Source organism: Rhinatrema bivittatum, chromosome 3 (assembly GCF_901001135.1).
Source record: "Rhinatrema bivittatum chromosome 3, aRhiBiv1.1, whole genome shotgun sequence".
In the NCBI taxonomy this organism is placed as follows: Eukaryota; Metazoa; Chordata; class Amphibia; order Gymnophiona; family Rhinatrematidae; genus Rhinatrema; species Rhinatrema bivittatum.
In genome coordinates, this window is record NC_042617.1 from 510,586,076 (window position 1) to 510,602,965 (window position 16,890).

General features: G+C 44.7%; 1 protein-coding gene across 3 annotated transcripts in view; it reads right to left on the reverse strand.

Annotated features, from left to right (window-relative positions):
* Positions 1–2,822: 2,822 nt before the first annotated feature.
* Positions 2,823–16,890, reverse strand: part of ZNF395 (zinc finger protein 395) — a 37,434-nt gene continuing 23,366 nt past the window's right edge. For all 3 annotated transcript variants that reach the window (XM_029596188.1, XM_029596189.1, XM_029596187.1), the window contains exons 7-10: positions 13,727–13,982; positions 11,938–12,036; positions 8,828–8,925; positions 2,823–7,115 (exon numbers count right to left, since the gene is read on the reverse strand). In XM_029596188.1, coding sequence (XP_029452048.1) covers positions 7,004–7,115; positions 8,828–8,925; positions 11,938–12,036; positions 13,727–13,982 — 565 coding nt within the window. In that variant the 3' untranslated portion in view covers positions 2,823–7,003. The remainder of the gene's footprint in view (positions 7,116–8,827; positions 8,926–11,937; positions 12,037–13,726; positions 13,983–16,890) is intronic.

The window sequence follows — 16,890 nt, forward strand, 5'->3', positions numbered from 1 at the left end:
GGTACATGCTCCACTGTCAAATCCAGGTTGGGTTTCAACACCCCTCCCTTCCCCCAATCTCTGGGTGATAAGGAAGTATTGGGAACAAATTCCCTTGCTATGGTCCAAGGAGGAAACCATCCCTATTGCCTTTTGGCGAAATAGTATGTCCACCTCTGAACAAGGTTGAGTCTAGTAAGATGGATCTGGATTGAAGAAACAACAATGCTGTCCTGGAAGATGGGAGAAAAACAAGCGATACCCACGCTCCACAATCCTGAGCACTCAGCAGTCCCTGCTGATCTTTCATTCTTGGAGAAACAGTTGAATTCTCTCTCTTACTGGAGGAGACGGAGAGAAAGGCTTTAGCCCCCTCAAGAACTGGATCCTGCTTTCACTTGAGACTGCTGGGTCATCTACAGCTGGCATTGCTCCCGCAGTCATCCTCTGGGTGGAAGTTGTTGTACTTGAGGGGCCCTCTGGCACTGGAAGTATGCCCATTTATATGAGAAATACGAGTATCTGCATTGAGGACTGATCAGTGGCAGTCGCTAAAGACTGGAGGACCACATGCTCTCTATCGATTTGTGACATGGCCTCCCTGACCATTTTCACCAAAGACGTCATCTCCCAAGCCTCGAACATTCACCAGCTTATCATGGATGTCCTCTCATAACCCGCTAACTCACAGCCATGCCACAATTCAGGCTGCAATAGCAGCAGCTGAACACCTAGCTGCTGAAATCAAAAGACTCAGACAGAGCAAATGCAATGTTGACATACCTCTGCTTCCAGGAGCACCTGGTGACAGGTCCCATGTTCTTTGTCCAGGGAGTCCATGACTGGTCTTATTATGTTGATGCAATCAATCATATAAAGATGATAGTTGGCTGCCAAAGCATTGAACTTTGGAAAAATGTTTTCTCAAGCAAACCAAGTAGCCTTAAAGTCCTTTTGTGGAGGGACCTTCAAGTTATGAAAGAAGTCAGACTTTCCTACATTCTAGACTAGAGATCTTGGAAGAATTTTATGGCAAGACCACAGGCTCAGAAGGAATTTTCAGTACATATAGGATATCAAACATATCCTTGCAAGGATCTTTATCCTTCTGTACATGAACGCCGAGGGTTTTCCCTAATTGGTCCAGAATTTGTGAGTATTATGTATTTCTGGGAGGTAAGAAATGCTCTTGTAAAAGGTCCCAAGGTATGCCTGTTGAGCCTTCTGAGTCAGATAAGGGTGGGCTGTTCATCCATAATCCCAAGGACAACTAAGGAAAGAACCTTGATAGTGCTGGGGGTGAAAAGTCTTGTGGACCCTGGGAGCCAAGTCTTCTGTATTCTTCCTTCTCTGATTGGTAACCTCTGAGGCACTGCCTAAGGAGCTGATCCTCGAGCACTAATTCCCAGGATAGTTATTTGCTGCATTGGGGTGCATACAGCTGGGGCTCCCTCTTGAAGGAATGGACTGGTTATCTTTGATAATTCTGGACATAGAATCACCTGGATACCAATGGTAGCTAGCAATGTGAAGAAGGATCTAAACTCCATTATCTGGTTTGCTGGTTGGGTCACCTGAGCTTCATGGAAGGGCCCCTGACTGGAGCTCTTGAGCCTGCCCCTATACTACAACTACCAGCAAAACTGTGCAGATGGGATTCAGGGTTTCCAATCGTGTTCTGGTCTGCAAGTCCCTTCCTGATGTCACAAAAGTGGAATACACCATGTCAGATTGGGAAAGGAGGAGATAAGAAAGAACCATAGGAATTTTCCTGACCAAAAAGAAAGAGGGGACTTGCACAGTCAATCCTTGGATCTCACCAATACCACTGGTCTCAGCTCCAATAGGTCCTACGTTGACTGCATCGAGCTCTTCAATGCCTGGCACCTCAAGTGCTTTGCCAATGTTAAAATGCGTTGGTGGCAACACTTGCCCCTTCTGCAATGAATGCACCAATTGCACTGGGGCCTCATGCTTTAATGGCACCAGCTGTGCTGATCTCTGATGCTTTGACAGCACCAAAACTTCCTGTTCTGATTTCCTTGGCCTAGCAGCAGAAGATGCCTGTCCTTCATTAGGGTATCAGGCCCCTGAGTAGTGGCACTGAGCCCATTTCACATGCCCTGACGAGGGCAATATGGTACTTTTTGGAGCCCTTGCTTGACTCACCGTGCATGGAACTCACTGATAGGGAGGAGTTGCAATGGTCATAGAGTTTGGTCATTTTATAGCAGTTAGAATCATGATATGGCCCTGCGCAACAGTAATACAGATCATGTTCATTGGTAATGAAAATCTTTTGCCTCCAGAGTCCTTGAAACTGCTGATTGCAGGCTTCTTGAACATGGGCATTTTCCTCTTATGTTTCTTTCTGATAGTGCTGTTGTGGGAGCTGCTATGGCAGAGAGGCAGAAAAATTGAGAAAAACCCCCCAAAAAAACCCCATTAACAAGAGAGGTGAATGTCTGGCAATAGTACAGGCAAAAAAAAAAAAAAATTTGAGAGGTGCTCATGAGGCAGTGCTAATATGAGAAATTCGGCACATGCTCAGTAGAGCAAAGCTGTACTGAGTTCAAAGAGTTCTCTGCTCAGCACCAGCCAAAGATGTAACCCATGTATCGTGGCTAATGCAGCCTTGCATGTCAACAAAAAAAGAGAGATATGTAAATGTGTGAGAGGAAAAAATAAATGGGAACAAAGACTGGCAACATCACTCACTGCTGAGCAAAGTGAAAAGGCTTTATAAAGGAGGATATGTTGTCTGATGTGAGGTAGAGGTATTACAATCATTCCAAAATAAATACAAAACTGACAATCTGGCAAAAAAAAACCAAAAAAACAAAAAACAAACACTTCATTTATTTTTTATAAAATATATTTCATATTGCTGCTGTAAAAACATACAATTCACATTTTTGTACAATAAAAATAATACTTGGAAGACAGCTGAAAAAAAGCTCCAGCAAGACAGTAATGTATGGGTATGACATGCTTGTACAACAGAGTTTGCAATTCCATTATCATTTTTACATGTTTCCAATTTTAATTTTTTTTTTTTTTTACAAAAGCAAAAAAAAAAAATTAACAGAAATTCAGCTAGCAAAAAAAGATATTTACAATATTGTGGAGGTTTCTCATTACATAACTCCTCAAGGTCAAAGACTGCAACTTCCCAGTTTTAAGTGCAGATGCTACAATATGTTCAATCATTTCCAAAACTGCAGTCTGGATTCACCTGTGTAAAAGCTGAATCCTGAGATAAGTAAGGAGTTACTCTCTGGTGCTTGGGGAAAAAAAAAATAAAAATAAAAAATTGACATCATGCTTTACTGTAGGCCCATGTTTTTCTAAGCTACCTGCTGCCAGTTGAGCCTCAGAAATCTTCAGACTACCTTAGTGCAGGGTGGTTTCCAGCCCAAAACCCTGTAGCGCATTTGATGCACTTTTTCCTTCTTAGAGATGCAAGGAGTGAAACATTTAGCCTGGCCCACAACCTTTAACTGTAGCTAGGAAAACTTCTACATATGTAAAACATTTTTCTCAACCAGCTACAAGTGAATTGGTATTCACAGTGTAAGCCCAAGGTTACAAGGAACCTCCCGCATCATCCAACTAACCACACCACACTGAAGCAATGCAAGATTGTGTAGCAAGTCTCTGAAAAACACCTGGCTCAGAGAGGGCAAAAGCAACAATCATTCCTCTTCAATCTCATTACAAGGTGATGCAGTCATTAATGGTTTTTAAAAAAAAAAAAACAAAAACAAACCACCCAGCTTTTATACTGTGTCAATGTGTTAAAACTAGTGTGCCTCTAAGAGCCCATTAACTAAATCCCTGGATAAGGAACCTAGGATTCAGTATACTGAGAAGAAATATGCTACGAAGCCAGTGCTACTTCACCAAACTGCACAGGTACCAACTCTAAAGCTCGAGCAAACAGGACATCTTAGTCTCTTTCCCTCAGCACACACACTCAACGGGGAAACTCCACGCTATCTTCTTGCTTACACGAGCCAGTTTGGCATACACTGCAAGTCTTGAGATTTAAAAAATCATATATATATTTACAAAAAAAAAATGTTCAAAATCAAAAGCACCAATCCTGTATTCAGATATTGGTTTCTCCCAATTTCTCATTGAATTAAGTTTCATGTTCACTCACTAGAAGTTCAACTTGGGTGAAAGCATCCTTACACTGGGGAAACTGATGTGCAAATGACCAAGTTTCCCAGCTTGACCAGAACCTCCACTTAAATCTATAATTACAGAAGTCTGCAACTATCGAAGGGCATTTTTATTACTAAAAATTTCAAAACTGCTGTATTTGGCTCTGTTTGCTGGTCTTTAAAATAACCTCAGCTGCCTAGGCAAAATAAAGACAACAAAACATTGCTGGTGGCAATACCCGTCTCAAGACTACCACTCTGTACAATATCTACATGCAAGTACTTGGCATCTTTGAAGGTGGCTTTGAGAGATGTTTCAGGGTTGTGGGGCTGGGGGCAGGGGAGGGTGGACAGCAAGAGTCACAGGATAGCAAATGGTAAGTCTCCAAGAAGAGAGCAGCCACTGCCGATCAATTCAGAGTGAAAAGGTGGCCAACAAACGTCTATGGCTTCTCATGTACTAGGAGTGCATAGAGTAGTAAAATACCAATTGTCAGAAGCCAGCACTGCATGCCATGCTGCAAGAATGAAGTTGCATGCATTTATTATCCTCCACCGTATTTTAAATTTTAATGAGTCAACATGCTCACAGCAGCAACAGGCTCTCCCACCCAATGGGCATGTGAAGTAAAGAGAGCACCCTGCCCTCTCGCCACCAAAGAAGCCAAGCAGCCCCACACACACATCTCGATCGAAGTCCAAGGAGAACAACAGCGCTGGCGGATGCTCACACTGCACGGTCCGCCTTTAACTTCCCTCACAAGTACATTCAAACCCAGATCAGGATTTAAAATAACCTCTACAAAATCATAAAGGACTATATTCATTAGGTTTAAACCAGCTTTGGTGAAGGTGGTTAGAACGAGGACTGGAGCATAGCTGCCATGTGGAGTCTAAAAGGTCAGCAGCCCTTCAGCATGTCAGAGTGCGTACATGCTGAAAAAGGTGCAGAGGCTCCAGAAGTTACTCCCCTCCCCACCACTGCAGGGCTCAGTGTAGAAAGACTATTGGTGGGAATTCTTTTATGTTAAAAAAAAAAAAAAAAAAAGAATCTGCAAGCAATTTCTCATCTCCTTTATTAGGAGTAATGCTGCAAAGTCTGCAGCTACGTTTTGCTCACAATTTTTGCAGTCATTTTCAAAAAGGAAAGAAGGCATGTACACATTATCTGTGGACATACGCAGCCATTTTTTCTGCAGGTACTTGGTTCAATGAAAAAAAAAAAAAAAATGTGCATAGATTTGAAAATGCAATCTACATGCATTTTTTCTTCTAACTCCCTCCTGGGAACGCCTCTTCTTAAAGCAGCTAAAGTTACATGCATTGTGGAACCCTGCGCATACTCTCGACTGGGTCAAGAAAGGGCAATTTTAAGACCACCCCTTTTTCCTGGGTAAAATTCAGTACTGACCTGGGTAAATGATTTTTGAAAACTGCCCTCCCCTTGTACATATGCTTACGCAAACCCCCACACATATGGCTGCAAAATCATATCTGCCTTTCGGAATAACTAATAAAAGCTGCCTCGGCAAGCCCCAGTTACCCAAAAGAGAAATATGTGGCATATGAATGACTATTTGCAATCTAGGAAAACCAAACGGATGTTAGCACCAATTAAAATAGTCTGACCAGTTCTTGATGGTTTTCCAGGACATCCCAAAGAATTTGGTTCCTCCAGATGCTGGGTCACGCACACACACACACATTAAAGAAAAGCTCCCCCGTGAGCTTCTAAGACCCCCACATTTACAAAAAGGATCACCACAAGGCAATTTTTTCTTTGCAGCATAGTCTGCAAGCTACATTGGTGCAAATGAGCACAATACAGGCACTCAAATGAATAGGTACTGGATATTTCTTCAGGGGAAAGATACGTGGTGGGTCATGGTATATGTGTTTCTTCAGGGAATTTGGCTGGCTGGGGGGGTCCTGAATTACCGAAGAGGTTTTCACCGGTTGCAGTTTAGTATACCATGTTCTGGCATCTCACACTGCCATCAGAAATAAGTACTCATTGCATAAAAAGGGAGTGGTACCCACTGTACGGAAGCAGAGATGAACGCTGCAGATTGCCATCTTGTAAAAAGGAATTTTAGCACTTTGGGATCCAAACACTTCTGGATTTGTATTTTTAGCCTGCCTTTCCAAATTCAAGATGGCCGACAGCATTATTAGTATTCTGGAACAATAAGTCCCTTCTCCAATGAGCTTACAATCTAAGTGGGTACCTGAGGCAGCAGGAGATAAAGTGACTTGCCGAAAGTAACAAGGAGCGATAGTGGAGAAATGGGATACGAATCCTAAATTTCCCCCAAGTCTCAGCCCATTGCTCTGTCCACTAGTCCACTCCTTAACTACTTTTTTTTACCAGCAAGGACTGCATCACACTGTGCAAGTCTGACCTTCACCACCATCGAGACGCCCTGGGAATGACAGAGCAATGGCCTCTTCTCCTCCAGAGGTCTCTCTCTGTTTCTCCCACTGAATTTGCAGCTCAGTAATGAACCTCCTAATGGTCCATAAAACTGCAGTTACTGATAAAAATTCCAATTTACACTTTGGTCCCTGCACCTTCATGTAAATTCTTAAAAAAAAAAAAAAAGTTACCAAGTTATAAGCTTTTTCATCTCTTTTCAGACTATTAAAAAATGTTTCATTTGTTAAAAAAGGAAAGCTGAGCAACATATGACATATTATACATCTTGGAATTTACACTTGCACAAAGTCTTTAAACTCTCCAGTCATTTCTTGGAAGCCCAACCAATGAAGACCTGGAGCCTTGGACGTGGTAAGCGCTGTTTTGATGCCCTCCACGGGAGGAGGGAGGAACAAGAGAATTTGCACCGTGCTCCGACTCAGTCCAAGAACCTCTGGCAGGCCTTCTTCCACCGGCAGGCCGTACACCACTGGTCCCTGTGCTCGATACCATAAACCTTACGGCACTTTTTAGCCTCGCCGCGAACTTTCCTGCAAGAGAACAAGAGGGGTAGAGAGTCACCCGCTCTCCTGAAAAGGCAAAAACCATTTTAAACCTCCTATTCCGTCATTCCCATCTATGTGAATTTAAGCAAATTTGAGTGCTGCTGTGCTGGTCCTGATCCAGAAATCGGAAAGGGGCTCACACGGGTTTATATAAACAACGTAGAGATAAGAGGGGGCACAGGGAACACAGTAATTTTAAAAAGATGCACGCCTTTCATTTAAAAAAAAAAAAAAAAAAAGCACAATTTATAATGCACTGTAACAAAAAGGAAGTAAATGAAATAAGAGCCTCTTCCCTCTTCAAAAAACGAAAAATGTTCATTTTGCCATTAAGTAGCAATGTAAGAGCAACAAAGTACCACACTGCAAAGTTTCAAATCATGATGCAGCAGTGAAGACATGCAACAGATTCTGTAACTGCAGTTCATCAGGAAGTTGTGGAGCAGTAGTATGCAGTAGGGGTGTGCATTCGTTTGCAACGTATATGCCATATTTGTTGTATTCGGGGGGGGGGGGGGGGCGAAACATATGGTGAACCCCCACGAATACAACGTATCACTAACGAATAAACCCCCACCCTCCTGACCCCCCCAAGACTTGCCAAAAGTCCCTGGTGGTCCAGCGGGGGTCCTGGAGCGATCTCCTGCACTCGGGCTGTCGGCTGCCGGTATTCAAAATGGCGCCAATAGGCTTTGCCCTTACTATGTCACAGGGGCTACTGGTGCCATTGGTCGGCCCCTGTCATATGGTAGGAGCTGCTAATGAACGGATCTGGGTCCCCCTGAGAACGAATGCAACGGATTTGGGTTCCGATGAATACGAATACCGAATGGGACGAATCCGTCCCTGCTGCACATCCCTAGTATGCAGCGGCCCTGATGCTTCACGGCTCTGGTTTACAGCTCTGGTGCAGCAGCAATGTTCAAATTTACCAAGCCTGAGAAAGCATGCATTCTTTTATATAAGCACCGTGTAGCTATCAGACAATAACACAGGACAATAATGTGTCAGCCACCCCCCCCCTCCCACCCATGGAAGGGTATCACTAAATTAATCAGTATTTAGAGAACACTACCGGTATAATTAAACTAGGAAGAATGGGGGGAGGAGGGAAGACGAGGGAAATGATGCACCTAACTTTGTGGCGAACAGTAAAATTTTAGGACCTAAACTCATTGCTAGTGTTGGAATACATTACCATATTCTAAGAGAATGTTTTATGTGTTTCAAAATACTGAAAATCAAAGCAAATGTGGATAAGACAGTCCATCTGCCCACCAATTCACAGTCACACTAATGCTTTGGTTCACTGTGGAACTTCAGTAACTCAAGAACAAAAAAAAAAAAAAAGCTGTGGCTGGTCTGAGGATTTATACCTTACACGGGAATGAGCAGTCCAGTCATTATTTTGGTTTATCCTGTGGGACCACTGCCCATTTAGCATGATATATTTAAAAAAAAAAAAGAGGGGGAACCCAGCTAGCTTCTGATCACCATGCTACACAGTATGGATGTCTGCCTCACACCTAGCTGCCAGCAGATTTCCACATACACATCTGAAAAATCTTCTTGCTGTCCATGCCCGCTAAAGATTGGGATTTGTAAACAGAATTGGTATTTGTATACAGAATTTTTTTTTAACTCTCTCCCCCCCTCGTCCCAAATACACACACTTTTGCCCAGAGATGGATTCTCACCTGGTGCCGCTGTGTGCCCTGGGAGGAGAAGTCACAATCAGGTGTGATTTAACTGCTGATGGCTGCTGATCACTGAAACTGAGGGATCGGCTGCGAATCTGAGAGAAAGAACACACAACATTTAAAAGCTGTTCTGAATCTGACTCTGCACAGCAATATTCAGTTCAAATGCAGGTTTCAGTTCACACATACCCACACCTGCCCCCTCCCTAAAGTCCACTCTGTGACACTAAATCTTAGGATTTATTTTAAACTATATATCAAAAATAATGAGGCCTTATGGTAAGTTTGGGCAGAAATCAAATATCAAAAAGTATAAACTCAGCTGCAAAGTATCTAATTTAGCAAAATATATGGACCTTCTGTTAGTTTAGTGGAAAATAAGAAAACAATAATAGTCACAAGTAAACCTTAGGAAATATATACTCCAATAGAAAGTACAGAAATAATCATGAAATAATGAATGTGATGACAAAATGGAATAAAAAGAAAAAAAAGCTTCAAAAAGGAGAGAAAGCAGGAGAAAGGACATCAACAAATCTGCCAACATCTGGGAGTTAGAACGGAGGGAAGATCTGCATGGTCTCTGCTGCCATTTGAATTAAGGACTTGGTAAGAGGTGGTTAATTTTCCCTTTAATGGTTCTGAGGGCTACTTTGGTTTAAAGTTTATGAATATATGGACTAATTGTGCACACATTGGTTATTGTACTTATTGATTTATTGTCTGGAAGCAATCGGCTAGTGGGATATTTGTCAAGATCCTTAAGCTGCACCAGTAACAGAATTTGGAGGAGAATGCTGGGTACCTGCAAGCAGGATGCTACACTTAACAGTTTGTATTTTCTTAGGATGAAGAAAAAAACCCCCAAGTAGCTAAATCTGCGAAGGACCCAGTCAATACAATTCAATCAGGGTACAATCCCCTTTACCTCATGTGAAAGGCTGCACTCAGAAAGATTTTTTTTTTTTAAACCAGGATCCCTATGTGAAAGGTTTACATGCCTGATAACAGACTTTAAGAGATCTCTCTGTGCTTTTCTGTTAAAGAATACATGCTAAGCAAGGGGCCCCTATGTGAAAGGGTTGCATGCCTGGTAAAGTCTCACATGTCAAGAGGGACCCTCTAAGTTTGGATGGAATCCCTAGGAGACAGTCTCAAGACCTGGGCACAGGGACAGCATCACATTCTAAGTTTGTGTTATGATCAGTTCTAATTCAGGTACTTTCATCCCGAGCCCCACACCCTCCACAGACAGACTACCCTGAAAAAATAAAATAAAATAGTTAGCCCTATCCAGTATCTCCACTTTTAGGGATTCAGTGAAAAGAGAAAGACAGTAGGGGAGCCATGCAATGGAAATCCAAGAAAAGAGAAGGGGGAAAAAAAAAATTCACATGTAAAACTGATGAGGCCATGTATGTTATAAAGATGGTTGCAATGAATTAGAGCACCTACTGCTGATTCAGTAATTCTACATTTTTTTTAAAACTGAATTTTATAGATGTGTGTTTGGTTTTAGGTGGTTGATTTTAGCCTACTGTGACAGAGATTACAGTGGGATGGAGGCAGTCTAACTGAGATTATCCTCTGTTCATGTCATGCAGTGTAAGTGCAAAAATGAATTTACTTATTCAGTATGTTGAAAAGCAATGCAGAAAGGCGAGTTTTATTGTGCAGGACCATGTATCTTCTGTGTCACGAAATTCAAGACCCTAATGATGAGGAAAGCGCACACACTGAAAGCTATTCAGACATCTGTCCAAAGATAGATTAACAGATTTATGCTGAGTGGAGGCAGAGCACTGGGTTGCTAAACTGCAGGGCCAGATATCGGAAGGTAAAAGCTCCTTTCTCAGTTAGAATAAGGAGAAAGAAGCAAAAGGCAGGGAGTAAAAAGTATTAGCCAAATTCTTGGGCTCCAAGAGAAGAGAGATTGCTAAACCTGGATATGGGGGTGGGGGCAGAGGAGGAGAAGCCATAAAAAATAAAAAAGTGGCAGGGATATGAAAGATGAGAAGCTGAGACAGACTGCTTAAAGTTTAAAATGCGTAGCAGAGAGACTGTGGAAGAAGCATCACTAAGGAAGCAAAGTTTAGGGGAGCAGTTTTCAAAAGGATTAATGCTCTTACATTTTTATTTTATTTTTTAAACCACCCTCAGGGGCGGGGGAAAAGAGGGTTTGTCCACATAAATATGCATGAAAGCAAGTTTTACTTGTACTTTCACACACATTACAAAGAAGCGTTCTGTGGGGAAGACAGAACACACGCACATACTTTAAATATGATGGAATGTGGGTAAACACACAAGTTCCTACAGAGCATACAGGTAGTCACCGGTTCCACACACAGCCGCAAAATTTTCAGAAGCAAAATTTTTGCACATAAACCTGCTCTGAGCATTCTAGTTAAAGTCTGTGGATAAAAAATACCCGCCGACTTCAATCTCTGTGAGCTGTTTGAAGATTATCCTCCCTGTGAGGTGGTTGGAAATTGGTATTCTGGGTATTGTAACATAGCTGTATAACCTGTGAATTTACATTTCAAGAATTAATCTTAAGTTTTGTACTAAGCTTTGGTTTTCAGGTTTCAAGTTGCCGTGTCTATTCCCTTTGAGGAGATTGGCATGCTTTACAAAAAAAAAGAAAAAGATGCTTTCCATTCCATGTGAAAAATATTTTACAAATGCGCCCCAGGAGAATATTTAACTGAGGATAAATATTCTCAGATTTCTAAATGGAGCACTTTTGACTTTTTTTTTTTTTTTGAGCATGCAGTTACTTTTGTGGTTTTAAATTTGTCTGTTTAATTTGTGACAGTGAATTTTTGTATTTTTGGAAGTACATCTAGTAGTTATAGACAGTAAGTGTACTTACTGTTCTTGGTGGGGGTTTTTTTTTTGGTCTGGAAGCCATCTGCTAGCATTGGGATAAAATTTCCAGGGTCCCATTTCCCTAAGCTACACACTGAAAATAGACCAGTACCAGAAGATATATATTTTCTTTAAATATATGGTTCTTCTTCCCTTAGTTATTACCTCCTCCAACCACCCCCCCCCCCCAAATATCTTTCTTCTGAAGAATAGCGGTAGGGGGAAGACCCACTTACCGGAGACAGGGCAGGAGGGAGAGTGGTGGGCGCTGCGGCAGCCCAGCTGATACTTGTGAAGATGTGTGGAGAGACAGGAATCTGGATGGATGGCAGAGCCTGGGGGGGAAAAAAAAAAAAATTAAAAAAGCAAACAAACAAAAAAAAGCACACACAGGAGACGCTTTACTCTACGCATCGATAAAACCTTCCAGAAATGTCTCAGTGCCCCCGAGACTGACTAAATTCCTATTTAATCACTTTTGTCCATGAAAATCTAAGAGATTACTAACACTGGGTAAAAAAAAACCACAAACTGATCGTCCTTTCCTCATTTTCATACATTAATTAAAAAAAGAAAAAAAAAAAAACGTGGATTTTTTTTTCTTCGAGGGTCACGTGTTTCTGCAGGTATGTATCTTTTGCTGTGAGACTGGAATTAGAAAGCTTTTTTCCCCAGAGAATCTCAAGCCTGTGCATAGAACCCAGGAATAATTTACAGAAAACAGGTAGGGAAAAAAAAAAAAAAAAAAAAAAAGCTAGACCAATTTTTTTTATTTCCACAAGAGAACAAAAACCTGGTAATCTGGGGAAGGGGGGGAAGCCAGAAATTCAGAACCATGCAATAAAAGTGCATCAAAAGTACACTCTGTGTTGAGCACCCACTTTTTTTTTTTTTTTAAAGCGCACTCAGGCACGTCTCCTGGGTGCGCGAAGAAGTATTGAAATGGGGGGGGGGGGGGGGGGGTCGGGTTGCCAAGGAGGCCCTAAGGTCGACTGCGTGTCCCTAGCGTCTCCTTGGCAGCAGGCGCCCAGGAGAGGTCGGCTGTCTGTGGGTTAGGAAAGCGCACACTCAATTTTATGAACATCTGTTTTCCTAACCGGTGTACAGCCATGGGCTAGGAAAATGGATGCTTGTTAACTGAGCGTCTGTTTCCCTAACTTGACCACTGGCACTTTAAAAAAAAAATTTTTTGTTTTAAAACTTTTGGTTCCTCAGACTTAATATCGCCATGATATTAAGTCGGAAGATGTACAGAAAAGCAGTATTTTCTGCTTTTCTGTACAACTTTTTATGCTGCTCAGAAATTAACGCCTGCTCTGGGCAGGTGTTAATTTCGGAGTGTAAAAATGTTATGGGTCTGGTGCACATTTTTTTTTTTGCATGTGGGGTGAATAACTAATTGCCTCATCGACATGCATTTGCGTGTGATGAGCGCTATTAGTTTCCTGGTGGCTTGGACATGCATCGAGGACGCGTTAATCCCCTTATAGCATAAAGGGCTGTAGACATGCGTCCAAAACATGTGTCCAGCCACGGGTTAACCAGTGCGCTCGGCTGAGCGCACTGTTTGCATCGGCCCCCAGGGAGAATAAACTGGCAGTGTTGGTGGGCAGGCAGGGCTAGATGGAGATTAGCCTCCCAGTTTAAACTCAAACCCTGGAGTGCTGATTGGTACACAGGGAGACTCAGGCTGATTAGATGGGCCCTTATGGTCCTCATGTGCTGTCATATTTTACTTTTCTGTGAGCTGTTGATGCATTGACTGGTATCTATATCTTGAAGACCAGAGTTGTAGTGCAGAGGTAGACAAGTATTGCACACTAATCAGGTGTTCAGGATATCCGTATTGACCGTGTACATATGAAAACCCCATTTGGAGCACTTTCAGCAGCTCATGCACAGGAGCAATTCATCTTTGTAAGAAAAAAAATGGTTTCAAGTCAGCACCAAGAAGAGGAGTTTGCATTGATTCACGTGAGATACAAAAAACGAAAAAAAAAAAAAAAAAAAAGTTCAGGGTTTTACCTGATAGGCATGATCCGCCTGGATGTGCCAGAAGGAGCTGGGCGCAGAGTGGCTGAGGGTGCTGGGCAGTGGGAGCTCTGCTGGCAGCAGCTCCACTGGTGGCACCTTGGGTCTGGCTGGGGCCTGCTGAATGACAGAGGCTGGGGCAGCAGTCACCATGCCGGGGCTTCTGCAGGGCTCCGCCTCCTCTTTCACCTGGACCTCAGTGTAGTAGAAATCTTCCTCTCGCTTACGCTGGTCAGAATCTGCTCCATCTCTGAAAATGGCGAGAAAGAATCAGTACTGATGGAATGCACACACGGCACGACGCACTTTGGATTCAGGCCACTCATTCCTTGTGAACTTGAGGTGGAAAAATGAATGAGCCCCTTTCAGGCATGAACACACAAGAAAATTATTCCTTACCTGCTAATTTTCGTTCCTGTAGTACCATGGATCAGTCCAGACAGTGGGTTATATCCCCCGACCAGCAGATGGAGTCAGAACAGAGTTTGAGAGCGTCAGCATATAGAGTAGTGCACCCTCTGCTGGAGCTCAGTATTATGCATAGCAAAGCCCAAAAGCAAAAAACACAACATTTTGGATCCAGAACCGTTCCCAAAGAGGAACAGAGAAAGATATAAGTAAACAAACGGTCAACGGGACCAGCAACAGTCAACTTGTGAGGAGCTGTGAACAGTAACAATAATCAGAGACAAACAGAATGAAAGATACCTGTAAGAATCCGAGCAGGACCTAATGAAACCCCTAGTGGCGGGCGTCTGGACTGATCCATGGTACTACAGGAACGAAAATTAGCAGGTAAGGAATAATTTTCTTTTCCCTGTACGTACCTGGATCAGTCCAGACAGTGGGATGTACCCAAGCTTCCCTAAACCGGGTGGGGTCCTGAGAGACCTGCTCGGAGAACCTGATCGCCAAAAGAACCCGTGCACTGAGGCGCCAGGTGTAGTCTGTAATGTCTGGAAAAAGAGTGCAACGACTTCCATGTCACCGCACGGCAGATTTCCTGGGAGGAAACAGAGCGAGATTACGCCCAGGACGCCGCTTGGGATCGCGTGGAATGAGCCGTAACGCAGCGAGGCGGCACCCGCCCCGCCGCAATGTAAGCAGATGAGATGGCGTCCTTTATCCAGCGAGCAATAGTCGTCTTGGATGCCTGAGAACCTCTCCTCGGTCCTGACCAGAGGACAAACAAATGATCGGATACCCGGAAGTCATTGGTAACCTCCAGGTAGCGGAGCAGTACACGCTTGACGTCCAGGAGCTGGAGAGACCGGGGTTCCTCTGGAGCAAAACGCTGGAAGCTCCACCGTTTGACGTGGAAGGCCGAGACCACCTTTGGTAGGAAGGATGGCACCGTACGAAGGGAAACCCCGGAGTCGGAGAAACGCAGATAAGGGTCTCGGCAGGACAAGGCTTGAAGTTCTGAAATCCGGCGAGCAGAAGAGATGGCTACCAGGAAAACCGTCTTGAGGGTCAGGTCCTTGAGGGAGGACCCCCTCAGGGGTTCAAAAGGAGGGCCCGACAGCATTCGCAGCACCAAGTTGAGGCTCCAAGAAGGGAAAGGATCCCTGACCGGTGGCCGCAGGTGTTTGGCACCCTTCAGAAAACGTGCGATATCCGGCTGAAGGGGTAGAGAGCAGTCCTTCTGTACCAAGACATTCAAGGCCGCCACCTGAACCCGGAGCGAATTATAGGCGAGACCCTTATCCAGACCATCCTGTAGGAAATGAAGGATCAGCGGGACAGTCGCCTCCATGGTTTGGACCCCGCGGTTGGAACACCATGCTTCGAAGACCTTCCAAACTCGAACGTAAGCGACGGAGGTCGAAGGCTTGCGGGAACGAAGCATCGTTGAGATCACTGTCTCCGGGTAGCCTCTGTGGCGGAGACGGCGCCGTTCAAAAGCCAGGCTGCAAGACAGAAGAGTTCTGCCTGCTCGAAAAATACCGGACCCTGGCGCAGAAGATGAGGAAGATGGGACAGGCGAAGTGGGCCGTCCACCGTCATCTGAAGTAGATCTGCGAACCATGGCCGATGGGGCCATTCCGGGGCGACGAGAATTACAGTCCCTCGATAATGTTCTAACCTGCGGAGAACCTTGCCGACCAGAGGCCAAGGAGGAAACACATAGAGCAGTTGATCCGACGGCCACAGAAGGGCGAGGGCATCCACCCCCTCCGCGCCGCGCTCTCTTCTGCGGCTGAAGAAGTGTGGAGCCTTGGCGTTGAGAAAGGTCGCTATTAGATAGAGGCGTGGAGTCCCCCCAACGACGGATGATGAGATGCATTGCCTCGTCGGAGAGAGCCCACTCGCCGGGGTCTAGCTGTTGACGACTCAGGAAGTCTGCCTGAACGTTGTCCACCCCGGCGATGTGAGAGGCCGCTATCCGGACGAGATTGCTCTCTGCCCACTTCATCAGGGGAGTAGACTCGAGGGAGACATGCTTGCTTCTTGTCCCCCCTTGCCGATTGATGTAGGCCACGGTGGTGGCGTTGTCCGAGAGGATCCTCACCTCTCTGTGTCGCACCAGGGGAAAGAAAACGCTGGAGAGCAAAACGCACGGCTCTCGTTTCTAGGCGATTGATCGGCCACTTTGCCTCCTCTGGTGTCCAAGTCCCTTGAGTGGCGCTTCTTTCGCAGACGGCGCCCCATCCCGCGAGACTGGCATCGGTGGTCACCACCACCCAATTGGGAACCTCGAGCGAGACTCCCCGAGCCAGATGCGAGGGGACAAGCCACCAATCCAGGCTTTTCCTGGCTAATGGTGGGAGCGGCAGGATCACCTGATACTCCTGGGAGACTGGTTTCCAGCGGGATAGTAGGGACGCCTGCAGGGGATGCAGGTGTGCAAACGCCCAGGGTACCATGTTGATGGTGGAGGCCATTACTCCCAGGAGCTGCAGATAATTCCAGGCGGTTGGTTCTTCCAGAGCCGAAAACCGAGACACGTGCTCTCTCAGGGCTTGCGCCTTGTCCTGGCGCAGGAACACCATCCCCCGCCGGGTATCGAAGCTCGCCCCTAAGAAATCCAGGTGTTGCGAGGGCACAAGGGGAACTCTTTGGAAGGTTCACCACCCAGCCCAGAGAGCGTAGGAATTGTACTACTCTGGCCACTGAGGTCTGACCATGTGAGAAGGACCTCGCTCGAATCAGCCAGT